The sequence below is a fragment of the Ranitomeya variabilis genome, chromosome 3 (assembly GCF_051348905.1).
Source record: "Ranitomeya variabilis isolate aRanVar5 chromosome 3, aRanVar5.hap1, whole genome shotgun sequence".
Lineage (NCBI taxonomy): Eukaryota > Metazoa > Chordata > Amphibia > Anura > Dendrobatidae > Ranitomeya > Ranitomeya variabilis.
In genome coordinates, this window is record NC_135234.1 from 104,420,432 (window position 1) to 104,445,682 (window position 25,251).

The 25,251-nt window shown below is 45.7% G+C and overlaps 1 protein-coding gene across 1 annotated transcript in view; it reads right to left on the reverse strand.

The window, feature by feature from the left end:
* Positions 1–25,251, reverse strand: part of SCARF1 (scavenger receptor class F member 1) — a 128,592-nt gene that overhangs the window by 50,901 nt on the left and 52,440 nt on the right. The window contains exons 6-7 of the mRNA XM_077294462.1: positions 16,740–16,868; positions 1,023–1,126 (exon numbers count right to left, since the gene is read on the reverse strand). Coding sequence (XP_077150577.1) covers positions 1,023–1,126; positions 16,740–16,868 — 233 coding nt within the window. The remainder of the gene's footprint in view (positions 1–1,022; positions 1,127–16,739; positions 16,869–25,251) is intronic.

Genomic DNA, 25,251 nt, shown 5'->3' on the forward strand with positions numbered 1-25,251 from the left:
GTATACCTGCATACTATCCCCCTGTCCTGCAGAGCATTTAACCTATATCTCTTTGCTATTCTCTGTCCTGCAGAGCATCTCATCTATAATTATATATTATTCTTCTGCCCTGCAGAGCATCTCATGTATACATGCATATACTATCCCCCTGTCCTACAGAGCATTTAACCTATAATTCAGCCTGTGGGCAATTTTCTGTGTGCATTCTTCACCTTGCACCTCAAATATCATGGATCTGAAACTTTGTGATGATGCAATTGGCAATTTTCCATGTGGGGAACTTTCCGTGTTGGCAATTTTCCGTGTTGGCAATTTTCCGTGTGGGGAATTTTCCTGTGGGCATTTTTCCTGTGGACATTTTTCATGTGGGCAATTTTCCTTTGGGCAATTTTCGTGTGGGCATTTTTCTGGTCACCCTAAACCACTCTTCTATTCTTTGACACATTGAAAGCGAAAGAAGCACATGTTGCAAACTTTCTGTCACTAGTTTGGGCTCACTGCTAAAACTGTAATCTCAGGTTCCTACATGTGCGCATTAGCACTGGAGGAGCCCAGCACCTCGTTCACAGTGTTAGGGCGGGCATCATACAGAGTGGTTGTGGACACGCTCTGATTTTTGGCTCCTACTAGTCTATAGAACTGCAAAGTACAGCACTTTGCTACTTTTGGCAGTCCTAGAGAAAAAGAATAGATAAGAAGTGAAGCATATGAACCCCACGTTTGGGATCGCTTAGGGGCCAAGTTGTTGAACCTACAGTGCCTTGCGAAAGTCTTCGGCCCCCTGGAACTTTTTAACCTTTTTCCCACATATCATGCTTCAAACATAAAGATACCAAATGTAAATTTGGTGAAGAATCAACAAGTGGAAAACAATTGTGAAGTTGAATGAAATTTATTGGTTATTTTAAATTTTCGTTTGTATTTGAGACACAGGAGAGGAATGATATTCTAAGAAAAAGTATAGGAAAGCTGCACTTGAGGAGGTGGAAGATGTGAATATGAATAGTTGAAAACTTGCTTACTCAGTAGACATGTTCCATGCTTGGGGTCACATGGGCCACCACTGCAATCACAGATGATTGAACAGTTGAATCCAAAATATCCATGAGGACATGATTCATTGCAACTGCAGACAACAGGAATTAAAAATGTCATTAAATAACATTCTGTATAATTCTTAGCTTAATAACTCAAACGATATATGTAGTTGGGTGCGCACATTAATCGGTGTGAGTAGCAAATACTATTTAGTTTGATATTTTGAACCACCACTCCAGCACTTTTTCTTATTGCACCACCGGAGTGGAATCACTAATGAATGTTCCCTGTATGTGGCAGAGTACTTACCAGCCGCCGACTTCTGTTCTCACCGTTGCTCCTGTCAGTCTTTTACAGGCTGTGACCTGCTGGATTGCTCCAGTGTTTGCGGGCTAGCCAGAAGTCACTTCCCAATATAAGGACAGCGCTCCACAGGTAGGTGAATTTATAGCTCCTTTATTCTGCCTTTTGTTGCGACGTTTCGATCCTACAGGATCTTTATCAAGCACAAAAGGCAGAATGAAGGAGATATAAATTCACCTACCTCTGCAGCGCTGTCCCTACTTTAATATTGGATGTCTGAACTTTTCCAAGATTTACTCCTTGGATCTGACGTGCGCTGCTACAACCTTGGGTAATGTTAACCCTGTGTTTGCATGAGGTGCTGTGAGCTAAGGAATATTTGATTCACTTCTCAATGTAAGTCTATGGAAGCCAGGATGAGGCCCCCAAAGACCTACATCGAGAACTTGTGACTGATACCTCTGACTTCTGGTCAGTCAGGAGCTGGGGTCACAAGATGGTGGAACGGGACTGGACCGGTACCGGGTAAAGCACAAGACGGCAGCTGCTAAGTATTTTTCTAGCTGAAGAGAACACACAAGGGTGTCTCTGGGGGTCAAATTTAAAAAAAAAAAATCCAAAGTGGTGCTTTAAGCTACCAATAAAATTCGTGGCATGTGGCTATGCTGAAGAGAAGGTTTGTTACGTTTAGTTTTGTGAGAGATTTCTGACCGAGACAAAGAAAAACATACTAACTTAACTTATGCTGAGACACTGTAGAATATTCACGCACTTGCCAATCACAAACAGCACCATAGCGATACATTGAGATTATTTAGGTAATTAGTACACAGTTTGACTGGAGAGAACCATGTGATGCACGGACGGTACCACATAGTATAAGCAAACTGCATCATCTACACAGATAATATTGGACTGGGGTGCCAGGGGTCCACCAGCAGCATTGACTCTGGGCTCCAATGTTTAGCTACATACAAATATGACATTACCCTTGTACTTCTATTTTTATATAATAAGAAACTGAGTAGTTTGTTAAATGAATGATGAGATGCTGCCTTGGTAAATAGCCAATCAAGTGTATAGTTCAAACTGCCGCTCATAGTGGGGTGAGGGCTTACTCCTGCACAAGGGTCCACCAATGGCTTCACGTGTTCCCATGTGGGCTGAGTACAGCCTGTACACAGATGGGTCATAGGGTGCCTAGTAAATGCCATACATTGTTTAGGAACATTATGCAAGCTACACTGGTCAGACTGTCATACTCTTCCCACACACTATCATAAACACAAAATAATGCCCACACATCTGCCCACAAAGTCACTGGTGAAGTGATGGAGGGGAGATACGTGTCACAAACTAGAATAGTTTCCTCCAGCACACTGCGTGTTGGGACAGTTTATATAAAGTTATATGATGGGCTGGTTTTAGTGGACCCCCCATAGAGCGGATGGGAGAAGGTCCACGTATCTCCCCCTGCAGTGTCCTTACAGGACCTGTGTGATGTCAGGATCATGTGATCAGTCACATGATGGAGGGATCACAAGGTTTGAGCTTTAATGGCTGACTGCTAAAGCCTCCAGTGTTCAGGAGGTGCCTGGAGAGAGAGCACTCCAGGAATGAGTGTGCTGATCTGAACCGTGGACATTACTGCCTGATAGCGGGCTGATACCCGCTAGGAAAAGGACTGTGTTTATTTTTGTTTCTTTGTTTTACTGTTTTGCCCGAAGGGGCGTGTTTAATTTCCAAAGCTTGGTTTATTCTGTCTTTAATAAACCAAGCATTTTCTTAAAGAGACAGAGATCCGGCGGTTACACCTCTGTGTCCAGCCAAATGAGCTACTGTACCACAAAACGTATAGATACACTATGCATCAACATGCTGCGATTAAGGAATACATGAATTCCTCTTAATTAATTTGTTGCATCTGCGCTCAGACATACATATAGTGCTTTATTAAATGCAGACCATGCTCCTCCCTCTAGTCTTGACTGAACGCTACTACAATAATTGGGAGAGCAATACTGCCATGTGCAGCTAGTAAACTAAAGTCATGAGATAAAAGAAAAAATATATGTAAATTTGTAATGTAATTAGATGTAATATACCAAAAATCTTTGTAAATCAAACATATTTTTTTCTCTTCAATATTTTTTCAGTTGCCATATCAGACACCCCAATATTTTATACAATGCTGTGCTGGTCAAAACATTCTGGATATTAAAGGTGTAAACTCCTAGATCTCAGACGTGCTACGCATACTTTGATTTTAAGCCAAAATATTCTCTTTGTAGGTATAGCAATGCCAGGTAAGTTAGGGCTAAATCCTAGCTCTGCAGGCTTTGATTACACCTGGCTAGCTCTGCATATAAACAGGCTAGGTGCACACGTTTGAACCCAAACTGCATTTCCTATGTGGATTCTATCTAAGGCCTAATGCTAATGCCTACCAGAGCGAGTGAATCCCTACATGGGATAGTAATGTACAAATACCAGCATTATCTACAACATATTTATACCTTCTAAAATAAGCATCTGTACATCTGAATACTAAACTATGATTTGGGATTAAAGAGAATCTGTCAGAAGGATGAACCCTTCTAAGCCGTCTATATGGACATCCAGATCATAGAAAGTTGAATACAATGATACCTAAAAATCTGTGATCCAATGTCTTAATCCAGAGAAATCCACATTTTTCTTATTATGTAAATGAGCAATTAAAATCTATTGGCAGGACATAGATCTCCTTGAGAATCTGTATCTAGGGCTTATTTTAAATGAAGGAGGGCGTTAACAGTGTGAGACATGTAATGTCTGACAGTCTGCTCTCCTGATATCACTGCAGAGCTGTGTGGGATTCCAACAAACATTTGGGGAGAGGAGCCCAGCAGAGCTGACAGCACTATGAGCGGGAAGGTACAATTGCAGATGTGTTGGTAATGGGACAATGGTCAGTTCTGCTGTACTATGTTAGTTGTAATCACACACAGCTCTGCAGTGAAATCAGAAGAATATGAGAACAAAAACAAAGGAAAGTTCTTGGTAGTAGGGTGCCCTTGATAAAGTGGATATTAAAGTGAAAGTAATAATCCTGCATCAAGAAACTGGACCTTTGTGAAATAAATGGACCGTCAGAAATAAACTAGGGAAAAACAAAGAGAGAGGCTGATCATAAAGTCCATACACAATGTAGTGAAAAAAAAAACAGTAATAGTTTATTGAATTACATCAGGTAGCAATAACAGATGAACATATCAATGTACATGAAAAGGATTAAAAATTAAATAAAAACAGGGATGCACACCCAGACATGAAAATGACCATAGTAAGAAGGGAGATAAAGGCTAAATGTTGAATAAAAATAAATATACTCAGACAAATGCATACAGGTGTATAAAGGATCTGTAAAACATATAAAGTGCATACGAGAAGTTGTAAAAAAAATGTATAAAGTCCTCTCTTTCTCAGAAGAGGCAATTTGAATAAATATCTGTAAAGTGCTAGTGGACAACAACACCAGTAGGTGTCACTGTAGACCCACAATAAAAAAGTATTTAGTCAGTCACCAATTGTGCAAGTTCTTCCACTTAAAAAGATGAGAGGGGCCTGTAATTGACATCATAGGTAGACCACAACTATGAGAGTCAAAATGAGAAAACAAATCCAGAAAATCACCTTGTCTCATTTGGCAAGATTTATTTTGCAAATTATAGTGGAAAATAAGTATTTGGTCATTAACAAAAGTTCATCTCAATATTTTGCTATATATCCTTTGTTGGCAATGACAGAGGTCAAACGTTTTCTGTAAGTCTTCACAAAGTTGGCACACACTGTTGGTGGTATGTTGGCCCATTCCTCCATGCAGATCTCCTCTAGAGCAGTGATATTTTGGGCCTGTCGCTGGGCAACACGGACTTTCGACTCCCTCCAAAGGTTTTCTATGGGGTTAAGATCTGGAGACTGGCTAGGCCACTCCAGGACCTTCATATGCTTCTTATGAAGCCACTCCTTTGTTGCCCTGGCGGTGTGCTTGGGATCATTATCATGCTGAAAGACCCATCCACGTTTCATCTTCAATACCCTTGCTGATGGATGGAGGTTTGCACTCAAAATCTCATGATACATGGCCTCATTCATTTTTTCATGTACACGGATCAGTTGTCCTGGTCCTTTTGCAGAGAAACAGCCCCAAAGCATGATGTTGCCACCCCTATGCTTCACAGTAGGTATGGTGTTCTTTGGATGCAACTCAGCATTCTGTCTCCTCCAAACACGCCGAGTTTCATTTCTACCAAATAGTTTTTTTGTTCCATCAGACCTTATGACATTCTCCCAATACTCTTCTGGATAATCCAAATGCTCTCTAGCAAACTTCAGATGGGCCCAGACATGCACTGGCTTAAGCAGGGGGACACGTCTGGCACTACAGGATCTGAGTCCCTGGCGGCGTAGTGTGTTACTGATGGTAGTCTTTGTTACGGTGGTCCCAGCTCTATGCAGGTGTGTTTCTGGGATTTTTGCTCACCGTTCTTGTGATCATTTTGACCCCACGGGGTGAGATCTTGCATGGAGCCCCATATCGAGGGAGATTATCAGTGGTCTTGTATGTCTTCCATTTTCCTATTATTGCTCCCACAGTTGATTTCATCACACCAAGCTGCTTGTCTATTGCAGATTCAGTCTTCCCAGCCTGGTGCAGGGCTACAATTTTGTTTCTGGTGTCCTTCAACAGCTCTTTGGTTTTCACCATAGTGGAGTTTGGAGGGTGACTGTTTGAGGTTGTGGACAGGTGTCTTTTATACTGATGACAAGTTCAAACAGGTGCCATTACTACAGGTAATGAGTGGAGGACAGAGGAGACTCTTAAAGAAGAAGTTACAGGTCTTGCATTTTTGTAGGTGACCAAATACTTATTTTCCAACATAATTTTCAAAATAAATCTTGCCAAAATCAGACAAGGTGATTTTCTGGATTTGTTTTCTCATTTTGAGTCTCATAGTTGTGGTCTACCTATGATGTCAATTACAGGCCTCTCTCATCTTTTTAAGTGGGAGAACTTGCACAATGGGTGGCTGGCTAAATACTTTTCTCCCCACTGTAAATATATGTAGTCATATTAATGGTATAAGGGCATGATGAGACAACATATTAGCAAGGTACTCAAAGAAGAAAAAAGTTAAATGATGATGTAAGAAGACTTAATGGAGAAGTAAGAGTACTTACAAGAGTAATGTAGGGCTCACTCTCCTGGATGGCGTCCACAGTGGGTCTACAACGACACCTACTGGAGTTGTTGTGCACTAGCACTTTACTGATATTTATACATTATTTTTACAACTCCTTGTATGCATTTTCTATATTTTACAGATCCTTTATACATTTGTCTCAGTATTTATATTTATTTTTATTCAACATTTAGCCTTTTTCTCCCTCCTGTCTATGGTCATTTTCATGTCTGGGTACGCGTCCCTGTTTTTAATTAATTTTTAATCCTTTTCATGTACATTCATGTACATTGATGTGTTCATCTGTTATTGTTACCTGATGTAGTTTACTGTTTTTTTTCAATACATTGTATGTGGACTTTATGGCCGGTTTCTGTCCTCTTTCTTTTTCTGTAGTGAGATCAGGAGAGCAGACTGTCAGTCATTACATGTCTCACACTGGTAAGGCTACTTTCACACTAGCGTCATTTGCAATACGTCACAATGCGTAGTTTAGGAGAAAAAACGCATCCTGCAAAGTTGTCTGCAGGATGCTTTTGTAGCGCCCCCACCGCCGCAGGGCCGAGGGGTACTCGGTACCGGGCCTCCGAGTCTCTGCTCTGGGGTTGTCACGGCGGCTAGGCCCCGGTCCGTGACCCTGCCGTGGGGCGCACAGTGAATAATAGGTGTGGATGATGTAGATGGGGGTGGTGCGGTGGTGCGGTGCAGTAAATAATGAGGACACCAGGTTGCAGTCTCTTTACCTCTTTACTGAAGATCTCTGGGTCCTCAGACCGGAATACGGTTCACCAGGCTGCGCAAGTCCGGCCGGTCCAAGGCACCTCCAGAGTTCTCTTAACAGGTGGAAATCTGTGCCTTCCTTCTAGCGCTATGTGTTGTGGTCCTTCCCTGCTGTGCTTACGGAAAGTCCCCACAACCGTTGTGTCTGTTTCTTAAGTTCCCTCACAACTCGATTAAATGATGTTCTTCTAATCCTCCGTCCCTCCCTGATGTTCTGGTTGGGACGGCACCCGTTTGACGGGTAGGCTCGGAGCTCTTCCGGGACCCTAGAGTCGCCCCTCTCCACAAGTTGCCCCCCAAGACTGCATAGGTGATTTGAGTTAGACAGCCCGCCTTAGACTGACTGTCCTGCCGCTGTTTAGAGTATTGCTTGAAGCTGAATGTTATGATACTCCCTCGGCGTTCCGGCCACCGGTAGTGCGCCTCAGTAGGGTGTTGCTCCGGTCTTACAGCACGACCCCTACTGGTATTTCTCCTTTTGCTTGATCTCGTTTCTCACTCAGCACAATCTATCTCGCTTCTAGTCCTTCCTTGGGCACCGCCGCTACTCGGAGCAGGCGCGGTCCCGTTACGTTCGTTCAAGTTGCCAAGCCTCTGTCAGGATCCCACCCCTGACAGAGACCCTACTGTATCTTCCCCTACAACACCCTCTGCCACAAGGTGTTGCCTGGTTCCAACCCAGTCAGCTTTCTGATCTAACTTCCTGCCTGACCCGCAGTTTACCCACTATGGTGGGGAGTGGCCTAATGAATAGAACCCTTAGCTCCCCCCGGAGGCCCAGCTGTGAAATGTATTGGTGTCTGTGATACCTGATCAGATGAACTCCTTCAGTGCCATCGGACGCACCATGGCTCCCCATAGTGGCGGAGCCACAGTACTGCAACGACCAGGACTCTGGGGCGCTGCACTCCCCCCTGGTTAAACACAGTACTCCGGGACTGGGAAGAAAACAACAATACAAGTTAGCAAAAAGACATACAGTTTCGTTGAGTGTAATAACAATAAGTATACTTGAACAGGCTTCCCTTTATGGGAGGTAAGGACACTTGAACGTTACAAACATGGTTAACATTATAAATTACAGGCTATAAATAACTCCTGTTACCCAACCGGGTATTCTACTAAGTGCAACATTATTGAACAATAATTTAACATTGCCTTTAAGGACATACACTCTAAATCCACTAAAGACCTTCCTATAATCACATTATAAGGTAATTTAACTTTTTCCATTCTCCTTTAAATCTGCAGGACCGCCTGTCCTATCGGCACCAGACCTACTGCCTCTCCTTTCCGTTACAGGACCGCCCCGTTCAGCCAGGGCCTACTGCCTTTTCAACTACTATACACAGTATAGAACATAACATTACTTTCAGTTTAAGAGCACTGAGTCATCTCTACATGACTCCTATCAGGACTCAGGGTTTACCTTCTATCCTAACTATCTATCAGCATTATCAAAAACATTTTCTATTGAACATTAAGCCTTCTCATTATCTTTCTTTCTTTCATGCATGCTGGACACCACGTCTATCCCTACGGGTCCACTGCATCCTTCTTCTATCTTTCACCTTTTGCTTCTCAGAGAACATCATCAGTATTTCTTCACAATTAACTAATTAAATACATATAACTTTCTCATGTAAACATTATCATCGCGTTCTTTGGTCAAAACATTATTGCTTCCAATCTTAAAGCAATATCACGGTCTAAGCGCAACAAATGAACATCCCCTTTAAGAAGGGACCAAGTCTCTATGAGGTAGCGCGCCTTCTCAGGCTACCAGTCCATACTCAGCAAAGGTTCCAGTGTGGTATCTTCACAAAGAGTCCCTCTTTAAGTAAAACCAGTAGGGAGCCCCTTTAAGAAGGTGCAAACTATTTACAAGCAGTTTGTATCATGCACTGTTCATGATTCAGCAGTTCTTTTCAACAATGAGGAAACAGGAAACAAGAGCAAAAGCAGAGGAAGGGATCCCGGGTAAACAAAGGGATCCCTTTAAGAGTTAACCCTAGTCGGGTTTAAAGCAGCAAAAAGCAGGGAAACAAACAGTTAACTATGTACAGTTTCAGGTTTCCGAGGTTTAGTTGAACGGCTTCCAGGGCTGCACCTGGCACTTAACCCTTCTTGGCCTGGGCAAAGTGAGGTCCAGGGTTACACCCAGTGCTGGACAAACGCCGTTAATCCGTCTTTCATGTACAGTTAAATCATGCGCAGCGATGGAGGTCCGCGCAGCTTGAGTATGGGCATTTGCTGCAGCAGAGGTAGCGGCTGCTGCAAGATCAGTCACTGGAACGGAATCAGCAGCTGTGGCACTAGCAGTCGCGGGAGTGGTGTCGGTCGTCAGGGCAGGGTCGTCCTTCATACCTGCTTCAGATGAGGTCCCTCCGGTGCCAGTCTGCTCCGCCTCCGCTGGGGTCTGGAACGCTGGTTGCGGGGCCTTGCGCTGCGGCTTTGTCATCTCCGTTTGCAGCATCTCGCTTTCCGGCAGGGCCTTGCCTTCTGGCTTCGGAGCGCTGGAACTTCTTTCTTGCTCCGGACCAGACGAGGCTACCGACAGACTTCTGGCGAGGCTCCTGATGATGGTCTTCTTCCACCTGGCCTCAGTACTCGGCTGCGTCTGCAGGGGTTGGCGGATCAGCCCGTCCGCTCCGGTCTGCAGGAGGTCAGCGTCAGCTGTGGAGGTCTGGCTGTGGTGCCTCTCCGGGTAGCTGGGGGAGTCCTCGGCTCCGACCCCACGCTCCGGCTCCGGGCGGCTGGCCATGGCGTCCTCCATGTCGCTGAATTCTTCTTCCTGGTCCTTTTCCCGCTCTCTCCTTCGTGGGCGGTTTCGCTTTCGTTGTCTCCGCCCCCCATTGAGGATCAGTAGGCGGATCTCGGCTGCTGACGGACACGTCCTCAAGGGGCGGAAATATTTAGACTGGGCGGCCATTGTCTTTCGCGCTCTCCAGCTTGTTCACGCCCACTTCCACGCCCTTCGTCTTCTCCTGCGCTCTCCTTAGCGCTGTAATGGCGGCGGTTTTGGCGGGAACTTTTGGCGGCAAGTGGCAATCCACAGTCTTTGCAATAAAGTACAGTCCAAGCACAGTAAATCACAGTTCCAAGGCACACATGACCTGATTCTTCAGGCTTAAGTAGATCCTGTTCGTGACGCCAAGTTGTAGCGCCCCCACCGCCGCAGGGCCGAGGGGTACCCGGTACCGGGCCTCCGAGTCTCTGCTCTGGGGTTGTCACGGCGGCTAGGCCCCGGTCCGTGACCCTGCCGTGGGGCGCACAGTGAATAATAGGTGTGGATGATGTAGATGGGGGTGGTGCGGTGGTGCGGTGCAGTAAATAATGAGGACACCAGGTTGCAGTCTCTTTACCTCTTTACTGAAGATCTCTGGGTCCTCAGACCGGAATACGGTTCACCAGGCTGCGCAAGTCCGGCCGGTCCAATGGCACCTCCAGAGTTCTCTTAACAGGTGGAAATCTGTGCCTTCCTTCTAGCGCTATGTGTTGTGGTCCTTCCCTGCTGTGCTTACGGAAAGTCCCCACAACCGTTGTGTCTGTTTCTTAAGTTCCCTCACAACTCGATTAAATGATGTTCTTCTAATCCTCCGTCCCTCCCTGATGTTCTGGTTGGGACGGCACCCGTTTGACGGGTAGGCTCGGAGCTCTTCCGGGACCCTAGAGTCGCCCCTCTCCACAAGTTGCCCCCCAAGACTGCATAGGTGATTTGAGTTAGACAGCCCGCCTTAGACTGACTGTCCTGCCGCTGTTTAGAGTATTGCTTGAAGCTGAATGTTATGATACTCCCTCGGCGTTCCGGCCACCGGTAGTGCGCCTCAGTAGGGTGTTGCTCCGGTCTTACAGCACGACCCCTACTGGTATTTCTCCTTTTGCTTGATCTCGTTTCTCACTCAGCACAATCTATCTCGCTTCTAGTCCTTCCTTGGGCACCGCCGCTACTCGGAGCAGGCGCGGTCCCGTTACGTTCGTTCAAGTTGCCAAGCCTCTGTCAGGATCCCACCCCTGACAGAGACCCTACTGTATCTTCCCCTACAACACCTTCTGCCACAAGGTGTTGCCTGGTTCCAACCCAGTCAGCTTTCTGATCTAACTTCCTGCCTGACCCGCAGTTTACCCACTATGGTGGGGAGTGGCCTAATGAATAGAACCCTTAGCTCCCCCCGGAGGCCCAGCTGTGAAATGTATTGGTGTCTGTGATACCTGATCAGATGAACTCCTTCAGTGCCATCGGACGCACCATGGCTCCCCATAGTGGCGGAGCCACAGTACTGCAACGACCAGGACTCTGGGGCGCTGCACTCCCCCCTGGTTAAACACAGTACTCCGGGACTGGGAAGAAAACAACAATACAAGTTAGCAAAAAGACATACAGTTTCGTTGAGTGTAATAACAATAAGTATACTTGAACAGGCTTCCCTTTATGGGAGGTAAGGACACTTGAACGTTACAAACATGGTTAACATTATAAATTACAGGCTATAAATAACTCCTGTTACCCAACCGGGTATTCTACTAAGTGCAACATTATTGAACAATAATTTAACATTGCCTTTAAGGACATACACTCTAAATCCACTAAAGACCTTCCTATAATCACATTATAAGGTAATTTAACTTTTTCCATTCTCCTTTAAATCTGCAGGACCGCCTGTCCTATCGGCACCAGACCTACTGCCTCTCCTTTCCGTTACAGGACCGCCCCGTTCAGCCAGGGCCTACTGCCTTTTCAACTACTATACACAGTATAGAACATAACATTACTTTCAGTTTAAGAGCACTGAGTCATCTCTACATGACTCCTATCAGGACTCAGGGTTTACCTTCTATCCTAACTATCTATCAGCATTATCAAAAACATTTTCTATTGAACATTAAGCCTTCTCATTATCTTTCTTTCTTTCATGCATGCTGGACACCACGTCTATCCCTACGGGTCCACTGCATCCTTCTTCTATCTTTCACCTTTTGCTTCTCAGAGAACATCATCAGTATTTCTTCACAATTAACTAATTAAATACATATAACTTTCTCATGTAAACATTATCATCGCGTTCTTTGGTCAAAACATTATTGCTTCCAATCTTAAAGCAATATCACGGTCTAAGCGCAACAAATGAACATCCCCTTTAAGAAGGGACCAAGTCTCTATGAGGTAGCGCGCCTTCTCAGGCTACCAGTCCATACTCAGCAAAGGTTCCAGTGTGGTATCTTCACAAAGAGTCCCTCTTTAAGTAAAACCAGTAGGGAGCCCCTTTAAGAAGGTGCAAACTATTTACAAGCAGTTTGTATCATGCACTGTTCATGATTCAGCAGTTCTTTTCAACAATGAGGAAACAGGAAACAAGAGCAAAAGCAGAGGAAGGGATCCCGGGTAAACAAAGGGATCCCTTTAAGAGTTAACCCTAGTCGGGTTTAAAGCAGCAAAAAGCAGGGAAACAAACAGTTAACTATGTACAGTTTCAGGTTTCCGAGGTTTAGTTGAACGGCTTCCAGGGCTGCACCTGGCACTTAACCCTTCTTGGCCTGGGCAAAGTGAGGTCCAGGGTTACACCCAGTGCTGGACAAACGCCGTTAATCCGTCTTTCATGTACAGTTAAATCATGCGCAGCGATGGAGGTCCGCGCAGCTTGAGTATGGGCATTTGCTGCAGCAGAGGTAGCGGCTGCTGCAAGATCAGTCACTGGAACGGAATCAGCAGCTGTGGCACTAGCAGTCGCGGGAGTGGTGTCGGTCGTCAGGGCAGGGTCGTCCTTCATACCTGCTTCAGATGAGGTCCCTCCGGTGCCAGTCTGCTCCGCCTCCGCTGGGGTCTGGAACGCTGGTTGCGGGGCCTTGCGCTGCGGCTTTGTCATCTCCGTTTGCAGCATCTCGCTTTCCGGCAGGGCCTTGCCTTCTGGCTTCGGAGCGCTGGAACTTCTTTCTTGCTCCGGACCAGACGAGGCTACCGACAGACTTCTGGCGAGGCTCCTGATGATGGTCTTCTTCCACCTGGCCTCAGTACTCGGCTGCGTCTGCAGGGGTTGGCGGATCAGCCCGTCCGCTCCGGTCTGCAGGAGGTCAGCGTCAGCTGTGGAGGTCTGGCTGTGGTGCCTCTCCGGGTAGCTGGGGGAGTCCTCGGCTCCGACCCCACGCTCCGGCTCCGGGCGGCTGGCCATGGCGTCCTCCATGTCGCTGAATTCTTCTTCCTGGTCCTTTTCCCGCTCTCTCCTTCGTGGGCGGTTTCGCTTTCGTTGTCTCCGCCCCCCATTGAGGATCAGTAGGCGGATCTCGGCTGCTGACGGACACGTCCTCAAGGGGCGGAAATATTTAGACTGGGCGGCCATTGTCTTTCGCGCTCTCCAGCTTGTTCACGCCCACTTCCACGCCCTTCGTCTTCTCCTGCGCTCTCCTTAGCGCTGTAATGGCGGCGGTTTTGGCGGGAACTTTTGGCGGCAAGTGGCAATCCACAGTCTTTGCAATAAAGTACAGTCCAAGCACAGTAAATCACAGTTCCAAGGCACACATGACCTGATTCTTCAGGCTTAAGTAGATCCTGTTCGTGACGCCAAGTTGTAGCGCCCCCACCGCCGCAGGGCCGAGGGGTACCCGGTACCGGGCCTCCGAGTCTCTGCTCTGGGGTTGTCACGGCGGCTAGGCCCCGGTCTGTGACCCTGCCGTGGGGCGCACAGTGAATAATAGGTGTGGATGATGTAGATGGGGGTGGTGGGGTGGTGCGGTGCAGTAAATAATGAGGACACCAGGTTGCAGTCTCTTTACCTCTTTACTGAAGATCTCTGGGTCCTCAGACCGGAATACGGTTCACCAGGCTGCGCAAGTCCGGCCGGTCCAATGGCACCTCCAGAGTTCTCTTAACAGGTGGAAATCTGTGCCTTCCTTCTAGCGCTATGTGTTGTGGTCCTTCCCTGCTGTGCTTACGGAAAGTCCCCACAACCGTTGTGTCTGTTTCTTAAGTTCCCTCACAACTCGATTAAATGATGTTCTTCTAATCCTCCGTCCCTCCCTGATGTTCTGGTTGGGACGGCACCCGTTTGACGGGTAGGCTCGGAGCTCTTCCGGGACCCTAGAGTCGCCCCTCTCCACAAGTTGCCCCCCAAGACTGCATAGGTGATTTGAGTTAGACAGCCCGCCTTAGACTGACTGTCCTGCCGCTGTTTAGAGTATTGCTTGAAGCTGAATGTTATGATACTCCTTCGGCGTTCCGGCCACCGGTAGTGCGCCTCAGTAGGGTGTTGCTCCGGTCTTACAGCACGACCCCTACTGGTATTTCTCCTTTTGCTTGATCTCGTTTCTCACTCAGCACAATCTATCTCGCTTCTAGTCCTTCCTTGGGCACCGCCGCTACCCGGAGCAGGCGCGGTCCCGTTACGTTCGTTCAAGTTGCCAAGCCTCTGTCAGGATCCCACCCCTGACAGAGACCCTACTGTATCTTCCCCTACAACACCCTCTGCCACAAGGTGTTGCCTGGTTCCAACCCAGTCAGCTTTCTGATCTAACTTCCTGCCTGACCCCCAGTTTACCCACTATGGTGGGGAGTGGCCTAATGAATAGAACCCTTAGCTCCCCCCGGAGGCCCAGCTGTGAAATGTATTGGTGTCTGTGATACCTGATCAGATGAACTCCTTCAGTGCCATCGGACGCACCATGGCTCCCCATAGTGGCGGAGCCACAGTACTGCAACGACCAGGACTCTGGGGCGCTGCACTTTTTTTCCCCATAGACTTACATTACCGACGCATTGCGACGTATCGCCACACGTCGCAACCGTCGTGCGACGGTTGCGTCGTGTTTTGGCGGACCGTCGGCACAAAAAAAGTTACATGTAACGCCATTTTCGACTGCGCATGCGCGGCCGGAACTCCGCCCCCTCCTCCCCGGACCTTACAATGGGGCAGCGGAAGCGTCGTAAGACTGCTTCCGCTGCCCACGTCGGGCATTATTTTCACAACGTGCGTCGGCACGTCGGGCCGACGCATAGCGACGGCCCCGTGCCGACGCTAGTGTGAAAGCAGCCTAACACCCTCTTTTATTTAAAACAAACCCTGAAGGCAGATTCTCAGGGAGATTTACATCTGACCCAGAGATGTTAACAGCTCATTAATATACTAAAAAATGTGGATTTCTCTGGAATAAGAAATCGAATCACAGACATCAATGTATCATTTTATTCAGCTTCCTATGACCTACAGGCCCATGTAGACAGCTTAGGAGGGTTGATACTACTGACAGATGGCCTTTAAAGGGAACATGTCATCAGATTGATGCTGCCTTCATTACGGGTAGCATTAATTAAAGTCTTACTCAAGTTTGCCGTCATGTATCTTTTACTCTTAAACATTGAGCTGACATGTTCCTTTTAAAAAATGAATTGTCTTATCTTTCTCTATCATTGCTTCTTGTTTGTTGGGGTAAGGGCTACTGAGTGTACAGAGTTCTCTTTCTATAGCTGATTTATGATATTGAAGTATAGTCTCTTCTGTTTTTAGGAATTAAAGAAAACTAAAGTCTAATAAAGATAAATCCAAACCAAAAGAAAAGGTTAATAGAAACAAGTCTGAAGATTTTCCCAAATGATGGGATTTTGAAGGGACTCTGTCATCTGATTCATGCTGCCCAAACCTCTGCACCATGAATTAGAGCCTGGCTATATTATTGCAGCTGTGCATGTATTTTGAAAAGACGGTCAAAGACTATGTGTCCTAGGCTGACAAGTCTAAGGCCTATAGCTTTTCCCTCTCCTGATCCCTTTGACTGACAGGTCTGTCCCTAGGAACACACACATAAGGAAAGACTTGTCGGCCTAAGGGACCTGCCTCGCATTAGTGAGTTGCAACACATAGTCTGTCTCTGGATGGCTGTTCAAAATATGTTTTCTTTCAAATGCTGCATAGTTTCACCTTAAAACATACACAGTGCTAATGATGCAGCCAGGCTCTGATTCATGCTACTTGTGTGGTTTGAGCAGCATGAATCAGATGACAGGTTTCCTTTAAGATGATGATGAGGTAGTTGACATGGTAATTGAATAGCATAATGGGTAGTGATGAGCGAATATACTCGTTACTCAAGATTTTCTCGAGCACGCTCGGGGGTCCTGCGAGTATTTTTTAGTGCTCGGAGATTTAGTTTTCCTCACCTCAGCTGAATGATTTACATCTGTTAGCCAGCTTGATTACATGTGGGGATTCCCTAGCAAACAGGCAACCCCCACATGTACTTATGCTGGCTAACAGATGTAAATCATTCAGCTGCGGCGATGAAAACTAAATCTCCGAATTAAAAATACTTCGAGAAATCTTGAGTAACGAGTATATTCGCTCATCACTAATAATGGGTTAATGGATGCCATAGTTCTTCTCTTGCATACACCTATGAATGTCATACCTGTGTTTCCAGTATCCAATGTCACAAACACATTCTCCTGTCACAGAGTCACAGTTCCCATGGATGCAGGGTGGGCACAAATGTTTGCATCTGTTTCCATAATTTCCAGATGGACAAAAAAACTCACACCTTTGGCGATAAGAAAAACAGTTAAGACCCATATCAGTCTGAGCAAACCAAGTAAATTGCAAGAAAACTTCAGGTCATCAGTAATGTTATATCGTCAATAATGCATTGTTAAAAAACAAACAAACAAACAAACCAGGAAGTTCCTGCTCACTGTGTGGGCTTGCTTAGCTGGAGCACACTTTTATTTTCACTTTGCAAGCTGACAGACATGCTAGGATCCTAAGCTATAAGAAATATCAGTTGTAAGCTGTGTTATCTTTGTTCCTGAATAAATATATATTCACTGTTGAACTGCTGGACAGTACTGAGATTAATCTGCTGCCAACAGATTATGGGCCTAGAAAGGGACCCAGAGAACAGCCCAAAGGGAGAGAAAAACAGAGTGCTAAGAGGAAGAAGAAGCAAATATGGCAGTTCACAGTGCCGAATGTGACAAACCAGAACTACCAATCCTGGAATTTTAAGGTAAAGATGCTGCCAATAAGAGAAGGTCTCTAGACCTGACCCACTACTAGAAGACTGGGTAGCGAAGGATCAAAAAGCACAAAGCACTAGTTACCTCAGTAGAGATGATCAGATTGTGCATGTATGTGAATGTGAAACTGCAAAAGAAATGAGGGAACAGCTACAGAAAGTGCATGAAAGGATAAATCTCAGCAATAAGATCTATTTAATGAGAAAGCTATATCAGTCTAAGCTAAATACAGGCCAAGATATGCAGAAGTACATAAGGAATACTCTAGATATTGTGCCACACCTGCGGGACATTGGGGAAGATCTAAAGGATTTCCATGTTGATGCACTACTACTAAGCGGTCTACCAGAAAACTATTGCACACTTATAACTGCACTAGATACGTGCCCAGATTATGAGCTTACATTGGACTATGTCCGAGAAAAACGTGTAGATGAGTATAAGCGAAAGACAGAAAGTGTAAGCAGCAGTGGAGTATCCAAAGTTGAATCCGCTTTAGAAAACTAAGATCTTCCCCAAAATAAAAGAGATTTGAAGGAAACGAGTGTTTTGCCTTCAAGAAATCCGTTCAACTAAAGGCTGACTACAGAGCCTGGAAAGCTAAAATGAATCAGTTGAAAAAGCAAAATAATCATCAAAGGGTTAAAATTACTATTACAGAAGAATATGATACTTCAAGTACTGAAACTGTGTTTACTGTTAATGCAAGAACATCAAAGCATGCAAGGTATATAGATTCTGGGGCAGCTAGTCATATGTCTAATGGCAGAAGCTTCTTCTCTAACCTTGACCAAAGTAAGTCAGAGAATGGGATTTTGGCTAATCAGTAGGTCACACACTAGTAGAAGGAAAAATCAAAGATGAGTTGTACCACCTAAACTGCAAGTAAAGTGTATGCACTACTAAACACAAACAGCTCAAGAATTGTATCCATGTATCGCACAGGTGTCTTGCACATAGAGACCCAGAAGAAGTAAGAAAGATAGTTAAAAAACAACTTGCTGATGGTATAGTCGATCTGTGAAGTCAGGCAATGAAACGTACAAGCTGTCTTAAATGGAAAATGTAAAAAAAAATCATTTCCTAAGAATAGTATTACAAAATCAGAACCGCTTGTGGATGTAATACACACAGATGTTTGTGGTCCAATGAGTACTCAAACTCCTGGAAAGAAGAGATATTTTCTCACATTTTAGATGATTATTCAAGATATAAGTTATCTATCTGCTTCACAGCAAAGATGAAGTTCCAGAGAAACCTAAAATATATCTTTAAGAAGTATGTAACAAATTTGGGAAAATACGAAAAATTCTGCTTGCAGATAATGAAACGGAATAAAGAAGTAATGAGACACAAAGCGTTTTAAGGTAAAAATGAATCGTGTTTTTGGCCATTTTACCATACAACACTGAACAAAATACTGTAGCGAAAATAAGAAACCAGACATTTTGTGGAAGTGGAAGAACAATGCAATTTGACGCAGATTTTTGAACAACATATTGGGGTGAAGCAATCATGAAAACTTGCTATCTTCAATACAAACAACCAGGTAAAGCTACTGAGAAAACTCCATTTGAGCAATGAAACAGCAAGAAGCCTGAACTACAACACTAAGAATATTCGTAAGTTAAGTATTTGTACATATTGCCAAAGAAAAACATGCCAAGCAGAAATCTCATGCAAAATATGGTATCCTGGTGGGCTACAGTGAAACCCAGAAAGGATATAGAATCCTACACCCAGAAACGGACAATAAGCAGAGATGTAATGATTAATGAGAACTTCGTGTCGCTCAAGTTTCATGATATCATATCAAAAGTTCAGCTGAAACAGCAACAATCTCAGTTACAATTTCAAAACAACATGGAAAAGGATGTAGAATTTTGGTTAGGTTCTTCTGCCGCTGAAGAAGAATTATAAAAACCAGGTGATCCTGAAGTCAGGAGATCGTCAAGATCAAACAAGGGTATACCAGTTAAACGTCTATCCTAAATGTCAAAACACTACCTGAGTCAGAGCCGCAGCCATGGGATAAGATGCAACAACTACCTGTCCATGAAAAACTGAACTGGATTAATGCTGCTCATGAGGAAATTATGTCCCTTCATCAACTTCAAACTTGGAAACTCAACAAACTACCACAAGGCAAGAAAGCAATCAAATGTAAATGGGATTTTAAGACCAAGTATGACTGAAGGCAAGGTTCACAGATTTAAAGCAAGATTAGTCACAAAAGGATATTCTTATAAATGTGGTGATAATTATGACGTCACATTTTCTTCAGTTGCTAAGCAGACCACATTAAAGGGAACCTGTCAGCAGGATTGTGCACAGTAAACTAGAGACACTGTCAGGTTGGTGCCATTATTCTGATTAAAATGATACCTTGTTTGATGAAATACATCTTGTGGTTGTTGTTTAATCCTTATTTTCAGTTTTGCGTTAATGATATGCTCGTGCTGCTGTGCGGGGCTGGGGGGGTCTTCATGTGGTGCTCTGCTTTGGTATTCATAATGAAAACTGCTGATAGGTCACTGATCCCTCACTGACCTGCCCCCTAGTTTACATAATGAATATTATATAAACAAGCTAAAAAAGACCTGCAGGCAGGCAACAGTCGTGGCACCTGTGCTGCAGCATAATCGCATTTGTAAGGTGTATATCATTATTATGTGCAAAAAGAAAAAAAAAAAAAGAGCATGAACCGCACATCCCAAAATCATACGTTGATCTAAAGCCGCTAGGCAAAAATTTAAATACTGAACATGAGGTTTTCAGTTTAACATTCTGATCAGACTGTATGAAGCCCACTGTCCCTTCACGGCAAACCTCGTAGTGGTTCATAACGCCCTAACGGAGCGGAGCCGTGCGGCGACCACCGCCACAGCGGCCATGCACCAGCAGGGCGGACGGCCTGTTGCCCCACAGCACCCATGCTGCGAGACTGAGTCCTCAAGACTCCAGACCGCGCCGCCCCACCAGCACAAAGCCACAGCAACAATGGCCGCCACACAGCACCAGCACCAAAATGAAGGGAGCATTTAAACTTTAGGGCGTTAGGACCCACTACGAGGTTTGCCGTGAAGGGGCAGTGGGCTTCATACAGTCTGATCAGAATGTTAAACTGAAAACCTCATGTTCAGTATTTAAATTTTTGCCTAGCGGCTTTAGATCAACGTATGATTTTGGGATGTGCGGTTCATGCTCTTTTTTTTCTTTTTGCACATAGTATATCATTATTATGGTTGAGGTTATCCTGATACTTAACCCCTTCCTGACCTTTGACGCTACGTAGGCGTCATGAAAGTCGGTGCCAATCCGACCTGTGATGCCTATGTGGCGTCATGGAATGATCGCGTCCCTGCAGATCGGGTGAAAGGGTTAACTCCAATTTCATCCGATCTGCAGGGACAGGGGGAGTGGTACTTCAGCCCAGGGGGGGTGGCTTCACCCCCCCGTGGCTGCGATCACTCTGATTGGCTGTTGAAAGTGAAACAGCCAATCAGAGCGATTTGTAATATTTCACCTATGAAAATGGTGAAATATTACAATCCAGCCATGGCCGATGCTGCAATATCATCGTCCATGGCTGGAAAACCTAATCTGCCCCCCCAGTCCTCCTTTCTGCCCCATACTGTGGTCCGCTCCCCTCCGTCCTCCTGTCCGCTCCCCCGTCCTCCTGTCCGCTCCCCCGTGCTTCGATCCACCCCCCCGTGCTCCGATCCCCCGTGCTCCGATCTCTGTTATGACCCCAATGGCGAGGGTCTCAGAGGAACGTGGAAGTCTGCAGAATACAAAAATCCAGCTCATAGGGCAGTGGTAGCTGGGTTGACCATATATCTACTCCTAACGCCAACACTAGAAGTAGCCGGGGATCATTCCTACGTTGATTCTAGATGACACGCTCCAGCCGGAGAATCTAGCTACCCCTAGTAGAGGAAAACAAAAGACCTTTCTTGCCTCCAGGGAAGGGGACCCCAAAGCTGGATAGAAGCCCCCCACAAATAATAACGGTGAGGTAAGAGGAAATGACAAACACAGAAATGAACCAGGTTTAGCACAGAGAGGCCCGCTTACTGATAGCAGAATAAAGAAAGGTAACTTATATGGTCAACAAAAACCCTATCAAAATCCACACTGGAAATTCAAGAACCCCCGAACCGTCTAACGGTCCGGGGGGGAGAACACCAGCCCCCTAGAGCTTCCAGCAAAGGTCAGGATATATATTTGGAACAAGCTGGACAAAAATACAAAACCAAAACAAAATAGCAAAAAGCAAAAAGCGGACTTAGCTGATATAACTGGAACCAGGATCAGTAGACAAGAGCACAGCAGACTAGCTCTGATAACTACGTTGCCAGGCATTGAACTGAAGGTCCAGGGAGCTTAAATAGCAACACCCTTAACTAACGACCCAGGTGCGGATAAAAGGAATGACAGAAAAACCAGAGTCAAAAAACTAGTAACCACTAGAGGGAGCAAAAAGTAAATTCACAACAGTACCCCCCCCTTAGTGAGGGGTCACCGAACCCTCACCACGACCACCAGGGCGATCAGGATGAGCGGCATGAAAGGCAAGAACTAAATCGGCCGCATGAACATCAGAGGCGACCACCCAGGAATTATCCTCCTGACCATAGCCCTTCCACTTGACCAGGTACTGAAGCCTCCGCCTGGAGAGGCGAGAATCCAAGATCTTCTCCACCACGTACTCCAACTCGCCCTCAACCAACACCGGAGCAGGAGGCTCAGCAGAAGGAACTATAGGCACAATGTACCGCCGCAACAAGGACCTATGAAATACATTGTGAATAGCAAACGACACAGGAAGATCCAGACGAAAAGATACAGGATTAAGGATTTCCAATATCTTGTAAGGCCCAATAAAACGAGGTTTAAATTTGGGAGAGGAGACCTTCATAGGAACAAAGCGGGAAGAAAGCCATACCAAATCCCCAACGCGTAGTCGGGGACCCACACCGCGGCGGCGGTTGGCAAAGCGCTGAGCCCTCTCCTGTGACAACTTCAAGTTGTCCACCACATGATTCCAGATCCGCTGCAACCTATCCACCACAGAATCCACCCCAGGACAGTCAGAAGGCTCCACATGACCCGAAGAAAAGCGAGGATGGAAACCAGAGTTGCAGAAAAAAGGCGAAACCAAGGTGGCGGAACTAGCCCGATTATTAAGGGCAAACTCAGCCAACGGCAAGAATGTCACCCAATCGTCCTGATCAGCAGAGACAAAACACCTCAAATAAGCCTCCAAAGTCTGATTGGTTCGCTCCGTCTGTCCATTAGTCTGAGGATGGAAAGCAGACGAAAACGACAAATCAATGCCCATCCTACTACAAAAGGATCGCCAGAATCTGGAAACGAACTGGGATCCTCTGTCTGACACAATATTCTCAGGGATGCCGTGCAAACGAACCACGTTCTGGAAAAACACAGGAACCAGATCGGAAGAGGAAGGCAGCTTAGGCAAAGGAACCAAATGGACCATCTTTGAGAAGCGATCACATATCACCCAGATAACGGACATGCCCTGGGATAGCGGAAGATCAGAAATGAAATCCATGGAGATATGTGTCCAAGGTCTCTTCGGGACAGGCAAGGGCAAGAGCAAACCGCTGGCACGAGAACAGCAAGGCTTAGCTCGAGCACAAGTCCCACAGGACTGCACAAATGACCGCACATCCCTTGACAAGGAAGGCCACCAAAAGGACCTGGCCACCAGATCTCTGGTGCCAAAAATTCCCGGGTGACCTGCCAACACCGAGGAATGAACCTCGGAAATGACTCTGCTGGTCCACTTATCCGGGACAAACAGTCTGTCAGGTGGACAAGACTCAGGCCTATCAGCCTGAAATCTCTGCAACACACGTCGCAGATCCGGAGAAATAGCTGACAAGATAACTCCATCTTTAAGAATACCAACAGGATCAGCGACTCCAGGAGCATCAGGCACAAAGCTCCTAGAAAGAGCATCGGCCTTCACATTCTTTGAACCTGGTAAATACGAGACAACAAAATCAAAGCGGGAGAAAAACAATGACCAGCGGGCCTGTCTCGGATTAAGGCGTTTAGCAGACTCGAGATACATCAGATTTTTGTGATCAGTCAAGACCACCACACGATGCTTAGCACCCTCGAGCCAATGACGCCACTCCTCAAATGCCCATTTCATGGCCAACAACTCCCGATTGCCCACATCATAATTTCGCTCGGCAGGCGAAAACTTCCTAGAGAAAAAGGCACAAGGTTTCATAACAGAGCAACCAGGGCCTCTCTGTGACAAAACGGCCCCTGCTCCAATCTCTGAAGCATCCACCTCAACCTGAAAGGGAAGTGAGACATCGGGCTGGCACAAAACAGGCGCCGAAGTAAACCGGCGTTTCAACTCCTGGAAAGCCTCCACGGCAGCAGGAGCCCAGTTAGCTACATCGGAGCCCTTCTTGGTCATATCCGTCAAAGGTTTCACAATGCTAGAAAAATTAGCGATAAAACGACGGTAGAAGTTAGCGAAACCCAAGAACTTCTGTAGACTCTTAACTGACGAGGGCTGAGTCCAATCAAGAATAGCTCGGACCTTGACTGGGTCCATCTCCACAGCAGAAGGGGAAAAAATGAACCCCAAAAAGGGAACCTTCTGTACACCAAAGAGACACTTTGAGCCCTTGACAAACAAAGAATTTTCACGCAAAATTTTAAAGACCAACCTGACCTGCTCCACATGCGAATCCCAATTATCAGAAAAAACCAAAATATCATCCAGATAAACAATCAAAAATTTATCCAGATACTTCCGGAAAATGTCATGCATAAAGGACTGAAAAACTGAAGGCGCATTGGAGAGCCCAAAAGGCATCACCAAGTACTCAAAATGACCTTCGGGCGTATTGAATGCGGTTTTCCATTCATCACCTTGCTTAATGCGCACAAGGTTGTACGCACCACGAAGATCTATCTTGGTGAACCACTTGGCACCTTTAATCCGGGCAAACAAGTCAGACAACAGCGGTAAAGGATACTGAAATTTGACAGTGATCTTATTTAAAAGCCGATAATCAATACAAGGTCTCAAAGATCCGTCCTTTTTTGCCACAAAAAAGAATCCCGCACCAAGAGGGGAAGAAGACGGACGAATATGTCCTTTCTCTAGAGACTCCTTGATATATGAACGCATAGCGGTATGTTCAGGTACCGACAGATTAAACAGTCTTCCCTTAGGAAATTTACTGCCTGGGATCAAATCTATAGCACAGTCACAGTCCCTATGAGGAGGCAGTGCACTGGACTCAGACTCACTGAAGACATCCTGATAATCAGACAAATACTCCGGAACTTCCGAAGGCGTAGAAGAAGCAATAGACACAGGCAGGGAATCCCCATGAATACCACGACAGCCCCAACTTGAGACTGACATAGCCTTCCAGTCCAGGACTGGATTATGGGTCTGTAACCATGGCAGCCCTAAAACAACCAAATCATGCATTTTATGTAAAACCAGGAAACGTATCACCTTGCGGTGTTCAGGAGTCATGCACATGGTAACCTGTGTCCAATACTGCGGTTTATTTGCTGCCAATGGCGTAGCATCAATACCCCTAAGAGGAATAGGATTTTCTAATGGTTCAAGAGTAAAACCACAGTGCTTAGCAAATGACAGATCCATAAGACTCAGGGCAGCACCTGAATCTACAAACGCCATGACAGGAAAAGACGACAGTGAGCAAATCAAAGTTACAGACAGAATAAATTTAGGTTGCAAATTACCAACGGTGACAGGACTAACAACCTTAGCTATACGTTTAGAGCATGCTGAGATAATATGTGTAGAATCACCACAGTAGTAGCACAAGCCATTCCGGCGTCTATGAATTTTCCGCTCATTTCTAGTCAGGATTC